This window comes from Aedes albopictus, chromosome 1, assembly GCF_035046485.1.
Source record: "Aedes albopictus strain Foshan chromosome 1, AalbF5, whole genome shotgun sequence".
Lineage (NCBI taxonomy): Eukaryota > Metazoa > Arthropoda > Insecta > Diptera > Culicidae > Aedes > Aedes albopictus.
The window spans coordinates 326,471,549-326,486,090 of NC_085136.1; the positions used below are offsets into that span (position 1 = coordinate 326,471,549).

The following is a 14,542-nucleotide window of genomic DNA, read 5'->3' on the forward strand; positions in this document are numbered from 1 at the left end:
ATCAAACACCAAAAAGTGAGGAAATGCTTCCAGCTTCGCCTTAAGTGGAGGTTATGCTTTCAATAAAATTTTATGAGCCACTTTAAAACTAGCACAACTTGGAGGTAAAATGAACAGTTGGTTCAAATTTTATTGTTTTTTTATCAAATTTCGTTAAAACTCGGTATATTAAAGTCTATAATACATATCATGACACAACTGGCGTAAAAAGTTAAGAAAAAAATATACACTAATGAAATAAGATTATTATAAGAATTCCCGTTTGTTTTAGTACATTTTTTACAAATAATTATTCCAGCACATTCGAAGCATTTTATCAGCAGTTTTAAAAGTGCAGCATATAAAATATATAATAAATATGTTGGTTAACAGTTCGATACATCGAAATAATCCGTTTAAACTAGTTTTTAAGGACATTGCACCCCCATCGATCATTCATTTTTTTTTTGACATCGAAAAAATTGTAAGAAAACTGTATTTTTTATCTATATGATCTTCTAGAATTCTTAGAATATATTGCCATCTACGATATTACAGGGTAACAAAATAAAGGTTTTGTCATATTTCTATTGGAAACGGCGACAAATGCTCAGGGTATTCATATTACCCCCAGTTCCCCTAGTGGAAGTTTTAAAATCATCCATGAAGTATATCCTTTAAGAAAATTCACGAAGCGACAGCTGACGAAGTTTCATATTCCCTGTAAAAATTCCCGACCGAACCCCTGGAGGAGCTCCTGACGGAATCATTGAAGGATTTTCCGAAGGAAGCCCAGAAAAAAATCCCAAAGTAACACCTGGAGGAATCGCTGGAAATAGTTTTGAAACCCTGGAAGAATTTGCGAAGAAATCCCTCAACAAAATTTCAAGCAAAATCTTCGAAAGAATCTCTTGGCGGATCGACTAAGAAGAATAATGTAGGATTTAAACGGCTACGCAGTCTTCAATACGGAAAAACGAGGTTTATGATTTGCCCGACGTTTCGACACTGGGGTTTTGTGTCATCTTCAGGGTGTTGCTAGAAGTAGATTTGCGCCAATAGCGTACAGTCCGCTGCAAAACTAGACAAACGAAAATGGTATAAGACAAACATTTATAACCAGACAAAGAAACCCGACAATATTTAAATCTTTTATAACAATTTCGCAGCATGCACCAACAACAAATCAACCAGACAGTTACAGTTACGAACAATTAGTGTAAGCAATCTAGACCAAACTTTGTATCCATTCGTCGAATTAGTACATGTATTTAATGTTAGTACCCCTGAAGATGACACAAAGCCCCAGTGTCGAAACGTCGGGCAAACAATAAACCTCGTTTTTTTCCGTATGGAAGACTGCGTAGCGTAGCCATTTAAAGCCTTGAAAGAATCTTAAGGCCTTAGTCTGACCGGTAAGGTTAGTAATGGACATGAATTTCCCATTTTTCTTCCAAACCCTTGATTGACTCCAGAGTTCTCTGACATTTCCAAGTGAAATTATAATTCCAGGCACACAAACTTTGGTTTTCGAGTACATACCTATGTATTTTTAGCTTTTGGTCATGATGAATATTCAAAAAAAAACAAATGAAGGATTTTTTTTGCTGAATTGTATAAATTATTTAAAAAAAACTTCAATATCTCGTCAAATCGAGTTCCATTGGATTCTGAGATGATATTGACCGGCAGTGGTTTACTTTTTGATAAAGACACGTAAAAAAAAGTCAGTTTGAACATGAAAAAGTTTAGCATAACTTTAGATAACGAAAATTTATATTTAAATCGAAATCCAAAAAATGGGTAAAGCTGACTACTACTGTACTTACGCATTATTTCAAGAGAAACCACATGAACTCTGCAATCAACTTGGAACTCCCTATATGAAAATAAATGTCTACGTTTTTTTTATCAACACCGTTGATTTTAGTCGTTAGCTTAGTTGCAATATCAATCACGGCGTGGAAAAAATAACGATAATTGTGCTCATTCGAGTTTGCTCTGCACTTGGGAAATTCGCACGAATAGAATTGCATTGGTTATTGTTTGCTCCATATTTCTCACACGCAACTGCTACATACCCCATACGAAAGGCGGTGTGGTGGTGGTGCGACAAAAATAGGGTCCCTTCCATACAATCGAAGTTCACTGTTCGCTACCTTCTAGATAGAAGCATTGTTTGAACCATAAATCAGTAGTTAAACAAACTTCTTCCAAGAAACACTCTGCTCTACAAACAATGAAGATCATCGGATTGATGTTCTGTATAGTGTTTTTCCTAGTGATAGCGTCAACATCGGTCGCAGCTTCTCCTCGAAGGTTTCGCATCACTCGGCAGACGGTGGTTAGTAAAACGATCAATGAAACAGTAGGGGACTGAAATTAATAAAAACAAGATTGACCCAATGTGAATTTTATGTTGTCCGTCATTGTAAGTTTGAATGCAGATGAAAATTTTAAAAGAAACTCCACTATTTCAGAGATTTGGACGAATGTTCGGAAGGACGATGAACCGAGCCCTGAAGACATTTTTCCGAGGGTGATATTCGACTCGGAACTGTTCCATAGTGTGAAGTGTTTTTTGATTAAAACGAATTTATTTGATAAATGTGTGTGTTTGTGTTTCAGTGATATTTCAATAATAAAAACCTAATGTTAAAATTTAAACATAAATTGTTCTGCTTTTTCCTTCCCTTTCCTTCTTGGGGAGGGTTTGTTTGGGTGAATACACTTACAGCTCTACTCCTTTCATTCGCGAATCGACTGTAATATGCGCGTTCGGCAGCTATTCCTGCAGCTAGCAAGGGGCGTACGAATTCTACAATTCTGGATTAGCACACAATTTGTTCTAGTTTATATTTATAACTCAATTTGTTTTCCTTTTTTTAGTCGAAGAAATGCGTTTTGTTCAATTGTTCCAACTCCGGGTTTCCCAGGGAATAAAGTAAGCTCAGTCGCTGTCGATGCAATCCATCTTGGCACTGTTGGTGCCGATTTTGATTTCGTGTTTGACGAGTCCCTCGGTCGAGGCGTCGACGTTGACCGTGACGTGAGTGGGCGTATCGTTGGCCGTAACCGACGAGAGCAGCTGTCGGGTGCTGGAGCTCGAAGAGTAACTATCGCCGGAACTACGGGTGGAAGTATGCGAGTTTCCGCTGATGGGACTGTCCGGGAGGGAGCTCTGGGAGGATTCCTTTAGTACGGTCAACGGGGTGGACAGTTTCTTCATTCCGTCGAGTTTCTCCTCCCCCTTGAGCGGACTGAGAATTGTGGTGTGGGGATCCTCGGGGGTGTAGTAGTCGGAGTCTTCGGCCGCAGCCAGCACGGCTACGGACTTCTGACTTCGGGAGTCGACGTTCTCCGCTTCTTCCATTCGCAAGATGCTGGGCATTTTCTCGTACGTATCACAGTTCTCTTGGCCGCCGTCGCGGTCCACCTTCTGCAGCAGCGGGGACAGTTTCTCCGCCTCGCTATCGTCATCGATTTCGGTCACATTCGGCAGCTGGGTTTTCTCGTTCACCAGCTGGACTGTCTCGCGGTCCAACGCCGCCAGGGGATCCTTGACCAGCGGTTGGCCACCCTGGATCCGGAGCGAACCTTTTTCGCGTGGATTCTTATCGCGGCTGGCCGGGGCTCGCTGCATCAGCGGCGAATGTTTGTTGAGAAGCTCCTTGGTGACGCAGGTCACCGATCCGTCCTCTTTGGACAGGAGCACCGACATGCGAAAGTCTACGGTGTTTTGATTGAGCTTTTCGCGCGATCCACTATGGTCCATCTCCTTGGATGAGGTCTTGCCGGTCTCCTGCTTGTCGGCAGTCTGATTATGGTAAAAACAAAAAAATAAAAGAGTGTTAATTTTACAAACACCTAAGAAACCAAAAGTTTAAACACTCGATCAAAGAGCTTCGTAATTTAGAAAAGTACATGAGATCCAACCTCCAGGAATTCCTTGGAAATTCCCCCAGGAATTCATCCGGGAGTTGCTCCAGAAATTCCTCCGAGGATTACACCAGGAATTCGCCCAGAAATTCTTTCAGGAATTCCTCCGGGAATTTCTCAAGGAATTCGTCTGGGAATTCTTCAGGAATTCGCCTAGAAATTCTTACAGTAATTCCTCCGAGAATTTCTCCATGAATTCCTCCGAGGATTACACCAGGAATTCGCCTAGAAATTCATCAGGAATTCGCCTAGAATTTCTCCAGAAATTCCTCCGGGACTTTCTCCAAGAATTCCTTCGCGAATTTCTCCAGGAATTCCTCCGGGAATTTCTCCAGGAATTCCTCCGAGAATTTCTTCAAGAATTCCTCCGGGAATTTCTCCACGAATTCCTCCGGGAAATTCTCCAGGAATTCCTCCGGGAATTTCACCAGGAATTCCTCCGGGAATTTCTCCAGGAATTCCTCCGGGAATTTCTCCAGGAATTCCTCCGGGAATTTCTCCAGGAATTCCTCCGGGAAATTCTCCAGGAATTGCTCCGGGAATTTCTCCAGGAATTCCTCCGGGAATTTCTCCAGGAATTCCTCCGGGAAATTCTCCAGGAATTGCTCCGGGAATTTCTCCAGGAATTCCTCCGGGAAATTCTCCAGGAATTCCTCCGGGAATTTCTCCAGGAATTGCTCCGGGAATTTCTCAAGGAATTCCTCCGGGGATTTCTCCAGGATTTCCTCCGGGAATTTCTCCAGGAATTCCTCAGGGAATTTCTCCAGGAATTCCTCAGGGAATGTCTCCAGGAATTCCTCCGGGAATTTCTCCTGGAATTTCTCCGAGGATTACACCAGGAATTCGCCTAGAAATTCTTCCAGGAATTCCTTCTGGAATTTCTCCAGGAATTCCTCCGGGAATTTCTCCAGGAATTCCTCCGGGAATTTCACCAGAATTTCCTCCGGGGATTTCACCAGAATTTCCTCCGGGGCTTTCTCCAGGAATTCCTCCGGGAATTTCTCCAGGAATTTTTCCAGGAATTTCTCCAGGAATTTCTCCGGGAATTTCTCCAGGAATTCCTCCGGAAATTTCTCCAGGAATTCCTCCGGGAATTTCTCCGGGAATTTCTCCACGAATTTCTCCGGGAATACCTCCAGGTATTTCTCCGGGAATTTCTCCAGGAATTCCTCCGGGAATTTCTCCAGGAATTCCTCCGGGAATTTCTCCAGGAATTCCTCCGGGAATTTCTCCACGAATTTCTCCGGGAATACTTCCAGGTATTTCTCCGGGAATTTCTCCAGGAATTCCTCCGAGAATTTCTCCAGGAATTCCTCCGGGAATTTCTCCAGGAATTCCTCCGGGAAATTCTCCAGGAATTCCTCCGGGAATTTTTCCAGGAATTCCTCCGGGAATTTCTCCAGGAATTCCTCCGGGAATTTCTCCAGGAATTCCTCCGGGAATTTCTCAAGGAATTCCTCCGGGGATTTCTCCAGGAATTCCTCCGGGGATTTCTCCAGGAATTCCTCCGGGAATTTCTCCAGGAATTCCTCCGGGAAATTCTCCAGGAATTCCTCCGGGAATTTTTCCAGGAATTCCTCCGGGAATTTCTCCAGGAATTCCTCCGGGAATTTCTCCAGGAATTCCTCCGGGAATTTCTCAAGGAATTCCTCCGGGGATTTCTCCAGGATTTCCTCAGGGAATTTCTCCAGGAATTCCTCAGGGAATGTCTCCAGGAATTCCTCCGGGAATTTCTCCTGGAATTTCTCCGAGGATTACAGGAATTCGCCTAGAAATTCTTCCAGGAATTCCTTCGGGAATTTCTCCAGAAATTCCTCCGGGAATTTCTCCAGGAATTCCTCCGGGAATTTCACCAGAATTTCCTCCGGAGATTTCTCCAGGAATTCCTCCGGGAATTTCTCCAGGAATTTTTCCAGGAATTCCTCCGGGAATTTCTTCGGGAATTTCTCCGGGAATTTCTCCAGGAATTCCTCCGGGAATTTCTCCAGGAATTCCTCCGGGAATTCCTCCACGAATTCCTCCGGGAATTCCTCCAGGAATTCCTCCGGGAATTACTCCAGGAATTCCTCCGGGAATTTCTCCAGGAATTCCTCCGGGAATTTCTCCAGGAATTCCTCCGGGAATTTCTCCAAGAATTCCTCCGGGAATTTCTCCAGGAATTCCTCCGGGAATTTCTTCAGGAATTCCTCCGGGAATTTCTCCAGGAATTCCTCCGGGAATTTCTCCAGGAATTCCTCCGGGAATTTCTCCACGAATTCCTCTGGGAATACCTCCAGGTATTTCTCCGGGAATTTCTCCAGGAATTCTTCCAGGAACTCCTGCGGGAATTTCTCCAGGAATTCCTCCAGGAATTTATCCAGGAATTCCTCCGGAAATTCTCCAGGAATTCCTCCGGAAATTTCTCCAGGAATTCCTCCGGAAATTTCTCCAGGAATTCCTCCGGAATTTCTCCAGGAATTCCTCCGGAATTTCTCCAGGAATTCCTCCGGAATTTCTCCAGGAATTCATCCGGAATTTCTCCAGGAATTCATCCGGAATTTCTCCAGGAATTCCTCCGGGAATTTCTCCAGGAATTCCTCTGGGAATTTCTCCAGGAATTCCTCCGGGAATTTCTCCAGGAATTCCTCCGGGAATTTCTCCAGGAATTCCTCCGGGAATTTCTTCAGGAATTCCTCCGGGAATTTCTCCAGAAATTCCTCCGGAATTTCTCCAGGAATTCATCCGGAATTTCTCCAGGAATTCCTCCGGGAATTTCTCCAGGAATTCCTCCGAGAATTTCTCCAGAAATTCCTCCGACTACGGTGGGAGGAATTCGGCTGGGACTCTGACGGTTACCTTGTGGAGTTGTAGATGAAATACGAGGTAGGACAAAGCTTCACGGGGAATTTAATGAAGATCCACGAAAGATTCTTTGTGATGAATCTTTTGACATTCCGTACGAAGGTTTTTCTTTGGGGTTTCACAGAAAGTCCACTTGAAATTCTTCCAGATGTTCCACCGAAAAATCCACCAGAAGTTCGCAGGGGATTCTTATAAAATGTCCCTGAGATTTTCATTAGAAGTTCTACAAAAAAATCCCTCCGTGAGTTCCTTCTAATTCAGGATTTATTTATTTTGTTTTTTTTTTATTTTGGGATCTTCTAGGAGTTCCTTCTGGGTTTTCTCCAGATGTGTTTTCTAAGATTCTACCAGGAGTTTTTTCGAAGTATTCTACAATAATTTCATCCGGGATTTCTTAAGTATTTTTTTATCCGGGGTTCATTCAGATATTTATTCGGAGATTGCCGCAGGAATTCCTTCCGGGATCATTTCAGGAGTTACTTCTAGGATTTCTATAGGAATTCATTCTTAGATTCGTCCTGGAGATCTTTCAGTGATTTTTCCAGGATTTCTTTCTTAGATACAACTTTTTGAGATTCATCTAGGTTTGCTCTGGACGTTTCTCATGTGAATCCTCAAAGAATTCATTTTGTAATTCCTCTAGCTTCTTCCGGGATTCCTCCAGGAACTCCTTCTAGGTTTCCTCTAGGAGTAAATTTATGGGTTCCTCTCATAGTTTCTTCTGGTATTTCTTCAGGATTTTCTTCTAAGATTACACCAGGGGTGGCATCAGGGACCTCTCCAGAAATTTTACCCGGGGTATCTTCCGGGAATTTTTCAAAAATTCTTTCCGGAATTTCTTCAGAACTTCCAGACTCCTGGAAAATAAGTCAAGGTTCTTCCAGGAGTTCCTTCTAAGATTTGTCCAATAATTTATCCAGGATATCCTTCCGGGATTCCTCCAAGAACTTCTACTGGGATTCCTTGCAGATTACATATTCTGGAATTCATTCTGGAAGTTTCTTAAATTTTGCTCATGGAAATACTCCAGAAATTTTTTTTTATTCTTTATGGAAGTAAGACTTGCTCTTGAGTTCCTTATAAAATTCCTCCAACAGCTTCTTAAGGAATATCTCCAGCAGTTTTGCAGGGAATATCTACACGAGCGATTTCAGAGATTCTTTCAATAGTTTCTTCCCAGATAAAAATCTGAAGACATTCCAAAAGGTTCTGGAGAAATCATAAAAAAAAGTCGTGAAAGAATCCCTGAAAGAACTTCTAGAATAATTTCATAGGAATCTTCTGGAGGAATCTCGGAAGGAATTTCTAGAGAATTCCATGAAGGAATCTCTGAAGGAATCCCGTATGGAATTACAGGAGTAATCCTGGAGAGAACTCCTGGAAGTTCTGAACAAATCCTAAACAAATTGCTGGAATAATATCTGAGGGAACTCCCTTAGGTATCCCAGAAAGAACTCCTGGAGCAATCCTGAATTAATTTCGAGAGAGATCTAGGATGGAATTTCCGGAGGAATCCCAAGAAGAAATTCTGAGGGAATCCCAGAGCAATTCTCGTAGGGATCTCGGAACGAATTCCTGGAATTCAGAAAGATTTCATAATAAAATGGTAAATGACTAATTTTTTACCAGGAATAGTGTATTACGTAAAGCTAATACTATACAAATTTCATCAAAATCGGTTGAATATTGGTGGAGATATCGTTGAAACAAGAATTTTGCCATTTGAGAAGTTTGAGCAAACGAACGTTTTAAAAAATATCACTTCTTCACCGTTATAGCTCTAGATTCAAAAATACTGAACCGATTTCAATCAAAACTGTTCTGTATGTAAAGTATACATGTAGAAATATTGTGTAAAAATTTCATTCAATTTGATCTAGCCGTAATAAAGTTATAGCCTTATATGTGGCACAAAGTCACAATAAGCAAAAATGTTTTTTTTTTTTTTTGTATCGTAACATTCACACAGTTATAACTTGAATAGTTTTCAAGCAATTTGGCTAAGAACAGTTTTTATAATGGTTTACAGTTTCAAATGCTAATAAAAATCGGAACAGTCATGACAGTTGTACAAACAAAATAGTACACACGGAATAAAATGGTTAAAATGTACCTAAAATATGCCTTGAAGCGATTTGAGTTTTGAATATTAGAAAAACGTATTGAACCGATTTTAAGATTTTTTTACCAGTTTATTGATACTCTGTTAAGAACTTCGAGTCAAATTTTCAGACGTCTTGACGAGTTACATCAAAATTATAGCCTTTACAATTTTTAAAACGGATGAAAAAATTTGCTAAAATATTTTTTTTATGATATTAACAATATCTGCGCCAATACCAAACTGAATTTGTTGTCATTGTTATGGTATTAGCTACACATTATATATTATTCCTGATCAAAAAAATATTTGCTTTTTTGAACGCAATCAAAAGCTATACATTATTTTCTGTGTCCAAATTTCATCGAATACAGTCTTTACTTCTCATGGTTCTAGTGCACCATAAAACATTTTATTCAACAAACGAAATGAAATGATAATGATGCAACAGTTTTTAGAATCATTGTCTCCTCATCAGCTAAACTCAAATGCTATTTACTTTTTTCAATAGTCGAACTATTTATAAATAATTCAGTTTTGGGGTGTCTTTATAAATTTTTAAACTACGTAACGGCAAATTATTAAACCTCAAGAAATTCAATCTCGTGTTCAGATGCAGCCATGCTGAGGGACGACGGAGCACACATTATAGAGCGACACGGCTAAATACTAATGCACACTGTGAACGCGCAGGCGCGAAAGAATAAACACAAAGAAAGAGAAATGTCCCTTTTACTCACGGAATAATACATCGACGTATTATTCCGTACGGAAAATCAACAACATGACTGGCAGCATCGCATGACAGTGCCATCTGTCGACAAATCTTTCTGGCTGTGAATGATTGTACGACATTTCCCCGAAAACCAGTTCCCCGAATGAAGTTTCCCCGAAAGCTATTTCCCCGAAAATGATACCCCGAACGAACCGTTTCTCCGAATGTACCGTTTTAGCGAATGTACCATTTCCCCGAATATACCGTTTCCCCGAAATATTTATAATACTCTTTTTAGAACTGGTTTCTAATAACTTTCTTGATTTATTCCATTGTCTGAACTAGTCATTGAAACGATGTAGCGGAAAGTTAGCCTGAGTACAAAGTGTGCTGATGTGTAGTCTTTAGAAAGATATCAAGATCATGGAAACTTTCACATCTCATTGATATTGTGCATTCACTCTCACCATGAATTCTTCGAGATATAATGTTCTGCATGATGCTTCAATGAGGTTTGCTTTTTTTAAATATGGTTCGTTCTTTTCTGTTGTGCTGATTGAAAATGACATGGCACTTAATTAAGAACACGCTCATCGTAATTTTCCCTTCTTTCATTCATAGGCTGTTCTTTCTATTTATTTTTGAATTTTCAATCGATGAAAACGCCCTTTAAACACATAATACCTTTAAAACGAGTCATCGTGATTGTAGTAGTAATCTGCTAAAGTTCATTGTCATTGTAAAACACATGATCCAGATGACTTCAACTTTAAGTCTTAAAGTATTATTGCTAGCGAAGGAAGTCTATGAGCACAATTTTAATGTGTATTAACAGGATTTAAAACAAAAGTCAATGTAATTTAATCTGTTTGACAGATTTGAAGCTAAGTACTCTTCAGTTTTTTTTTTGTAAATCAATGGATCAATCATGACCGAAGTAGCATTTAGAATTGACATTTCTACAGAACATACTAGTAGTTAGACCGCCGGCAATATTTTGAAAGAACAGTATATGATGAAAGAAGGAAGAATCTTTGATGAAGATTTCTACTATAACGCCTATAGATACCTACTAGAACAGTTGGTCACAAAAAAAATAAATATAGCAGCAGTCAAATTACTGATGATTGATTGAGCTGTTCAACTTGAAAGAACAGCCTATGTTTGAAAGAAGGAAGATTTTATTAAATGAAAGGTTATCAATCTAGCCAAAAAGACGCTGCTGGATCTTTAGGCAGAAGTATGTCAGGCCGAAGTACGTTGCGTTAGGCTGCAATCATTAGGCCGAAAGTATCATTATGCCGGACGAGCATCATTATGATTAAGTTGAAAGCCAAGAAAAAACCCAGTTTGATCATATATAACCAAACACTCAAAAGAATTGCCGACTTCTCAAAGAAGGGTAATCTGTCATGGGACAGCCAGTGGTATGATAAATTACTACCGTCAATATGCTATGCAATATTACAACTAAAAACAACTGCGTGTTATAAAAAAAAAGGCTAAATTTTCAGATGGGATGTTGGCAACATTGTTAAGTCAAATACACTAGAAGAGGTTCTTAGAACCATAATAATACCAAAATAATAGACAGAAAGATTATTAGCGGTTTTCAAAACCACTACAAGACTAATTGCCTATCAACATGTTACTGGGTTTGATCATCAGTTCTTCAGTAACAATATGGCATCAACATCAAGAAATCATCTATGTGAGAAAAAGGGAAAAGGATAAAAGAATATTGTAAAATCATGGAAGTATATCCCAGTATCCATAGAATTCCCTAGATTCGAGGCATGTAAAACACTCAAGGGACTCAAACATCTTCTAGGCCTTTGAAAACAAATTTTAACATCGTTTATGAAGACAAATAAGAAGACGGACTACTGACCAAATCTCCCCTATGAACTTCAGCATCGCAACCCATTCGGCTTAACGTACTTCGGTCTGACGTACTTTGGCTAAGCGTACTTCGTCCTAAAGACCGGATGCCCCTAGTTGTGCATTGGGTCAATGTTAAATGGCATATGCAATAATCTTTTCTGGGAAACGGTACATTCGGGGAAACGGTATATTCAGGGAAACGGTACATTCGGGGAAACATTTTTCGGGGAAATGGTACATTCGGGGAAAAAACTTTCGGGAGACTTCATTCGGGGAACTGGTTTTCGGGGAAATGTCGTACAATCCTGTGAATTACTTATCAACTGCGAACGCCTAAGTAATTTTGATTGCAAAAGTTTTACGTGAGCATTACTTGTCCTATCTTTTTACACAGTACTTATCAAGTGGAAACTAACCATAAGCCTGGTCGCTTCAATACTTGTAATGCATAGGGTATGCACTGCAAGCATTAATAATTACAAGAAAAATATAAAAGTGGTCAATTTTATTATTCTTCTGAATTTTTGTAAGAGATTTCTGAATATGTGTGAATTAGATTGGGCTAACAAAATAGCACTGCTAAAAAGAGGACAAACAAGTACGGGCTTTGATGAGCACCCAATTGAATGACACTTTTTGTACTGCGGCGGAATTTCTGCATTCTGGATGCACTCCATCTTCTAAAAATGCAGTCATAAACTTCTGCAACTGCATCTGAATATCTTTCACGGTATGAGTAGTATCTTCCAGTTGACGATATTTATCATCCCTCTAGTCTTGAAACAATACTAGGCAGATTCCTGATAGGAATTTAAAGTCAAATTCAATTGAAGAGCTCTTTCAGCCCGCCTGAAAACCATGAAGAATGGTTTAATATGTTTAAAAGATCAGAACCTCCAAAAACTAGCTGCAATTCAAATCTTTGCTTGGCTGCTACTACCTAGAATGGATCTTCGAAAGAACATGTGACTTGGGCTGCATCTGAAGAAGGCATGCAAACACGTGATGTGTTTAAAACATACGTATTTTGGAATCAAGCTGAACAATGTATCACAAACAGATCAAGTACGCTAATTAAGTAATAATCCGAATTTTTGATCACTTGGGTACGTTAGACAGATATTTACCTGATTAGTTAAGTTAGTGTCATTGCTGCCATCTGCAGTGGTTGTAGAGTCAGTGGTGTTCTGCGGCTTCACTGAGCTGCTGATCGGCCCATTTAGTGCCTCAATCAGCGACACTGGGATATATCCCGAGGGAATGTTATCCGTGGTCTAAAAACGAATACAATCAATAGGTTTCCGCCTTCCATAGACTTCAATTCCCCAACACTTACATCCTGCGGACTCTGAACAGTCGTCGTAGCCGTCGATCCCGTGGTGCTCTTCTGCACCGCACGAATCTGTAACAGCGCCCGGAACGGAGCCCGACAGATCGGGCAGTTGTTGGCCTGATACCGCAGGGAATCGGCACACGAATTGCACAAACACAAATGCCGACACGGCAGGATCAGCGTGTCCCGGGTGTCACACATGCAGATGACGCATTCGCTCCCGTTGTCGTCCGTGTCTTCGTCGCCGATCGATTTGCTGACCAGCTTGTTCTCGATGCCGTAGATCTCCTGCAGTAAGTAACACAACCCGTCGACGAAGATTTTCTGCTTCAAGGCGCGCAGAGCGTAAGTTCCGTCCGAGTGGTGGTCCACCACGCATATCGTGGTGTGACTCTGGCGGCAATCCTCGGTCCCCTCCTCGACCACGCAATGGATTACTACAGGGAATGTGTCCTTCTCGGAGCTGTACGACAGGTCATCCTCCGAGAACAGCGCCGGGTTGAAGACATGTGAAGGAGCGGAGAACACCTGATTCACTCCTCGCTTAAAGTGGAATGTTTCGGACGAAATAGACGAGTCCCGAGGTATGTAGCTGACGCCAGTACTTCCGATGTCCTCGATGCAGAAGTAGTACACTGTGATGGCGCACCGGGCGTCCGCGTCGAACACGAATTCGATGTTGTACGCATTGGTCTTGGTTCCATCGCCGTGGATTTTAGCATTGCAATCCGATGCCTTCACGAACCGCACCGATTCCTTGCGTATATTGACTAAACTTTTCAGCGTTTTTGTTGGCTCTGTCGCTTGCGGTGGTGGATAGGGAAACTGCAAAACAAAGATAACAAACTAGAGAGCCACATTCCTACCCACGCACGAAATTCAACCTACAGGAGTCGGCTTACATCCCAGGAAGTTCAGGTCAGCATTCTCGCCGAACAGATACGCCTCCGGTTGAGGAGTGTCGAACCGTTCGCCTCCCATTATGAAGTGAGTACCGAAATAATTACCTGCGAAGACGATATGCAAGTCGTATGGTGATTTCAGCTATTTCAAGGTCCCTTTCCCATCCAACATACCTGACCGAGGAGGGTACTTGTACTGATGGTTCGCACTGATATCCGCCTCTTCCACGGTTGCATTCTGTCTGCTGGCCAGAGCACCCATACTGTTTTCGTCTTTTCACCTGGGCTGAGGACCCCCTAACTCTTGCACTGCTTCACTCGATCACTGGCAATTTTCCCTTCGAATCGCACCAACTCCACCCAATTGCCCAATTTATTTCGGAAAACTACACCCAGCGACCACACACTGCTGGGATCGGGAAACTAACGTGCCGAACCTGTTTTTCCACCTTTCGCATGCAGGGGGCATGAACGAAAAAATTTTTTCACTTCGACATTATGTGTGCCTCCTATTGGTAAAAGTTGCCCATTTGACACAATTAGAGAAAGAAAATATCATACACACTGCCTTCTTCTCCTCCCAGTTCACTTCGGTCCCCTCTGGAGTCTTCGATGTACGGGGTGTCTGCCTGCCGTTCGTCAGATAGTCAGTCCGCTGTTACAGATAGGCAATGCTATTCACCACAGGCAGCTCTTTGTACACACTTTTATGCTATAAAATTGTTCAGTCAGGTAAACTCGAATGGCTACGACGTCTGTCTTGGGGTCTATCTGGTGAGGTCATATGATATTGGTAAGAAAATTGAAACCTTTTTAGTAGTCACTGGACACATTCTACGACATAGCAG

At 41.3% G+C, this 14,542-nt stretch overlaps 1 protein-coding gene across 1 annotated transcript; it reads right to left on the bottom strand.

The window, feature by feature from the left end:
• Positions 1 to 2,853: 2,853 nt before the first annotated feature.
• On the bottom strand, positions 2,854 to 14,342 carry LOC109415697 (probable E3 ubiquitin-protein ligase MGRN1). The gene is made up of 5 exons (XM_019689624.3): positions 13,869 to 14,342; positions 13,681 to 13,799; positions 12,796 to 13,617; positions 12,587 to 12,733; positions 2,854 to 3,796 (listed from the first exon to the last, which is right to left on the bottom strand). Exons 1-5 carry the CDS (start codon positions 13,954 to 13,956, stop codon positions 2,930 to 2,932), a joined length of 2,043 nt encoding a protein of 680 aa, XP_019545169.3. The 5' UTR covers positions 13,957 to 14,342; the 3' UTR covers positions 2,854 to 2,929.
• Between the last annotated feature and the right edge of the window lie 200 nt (positions 14,343 to 14,542).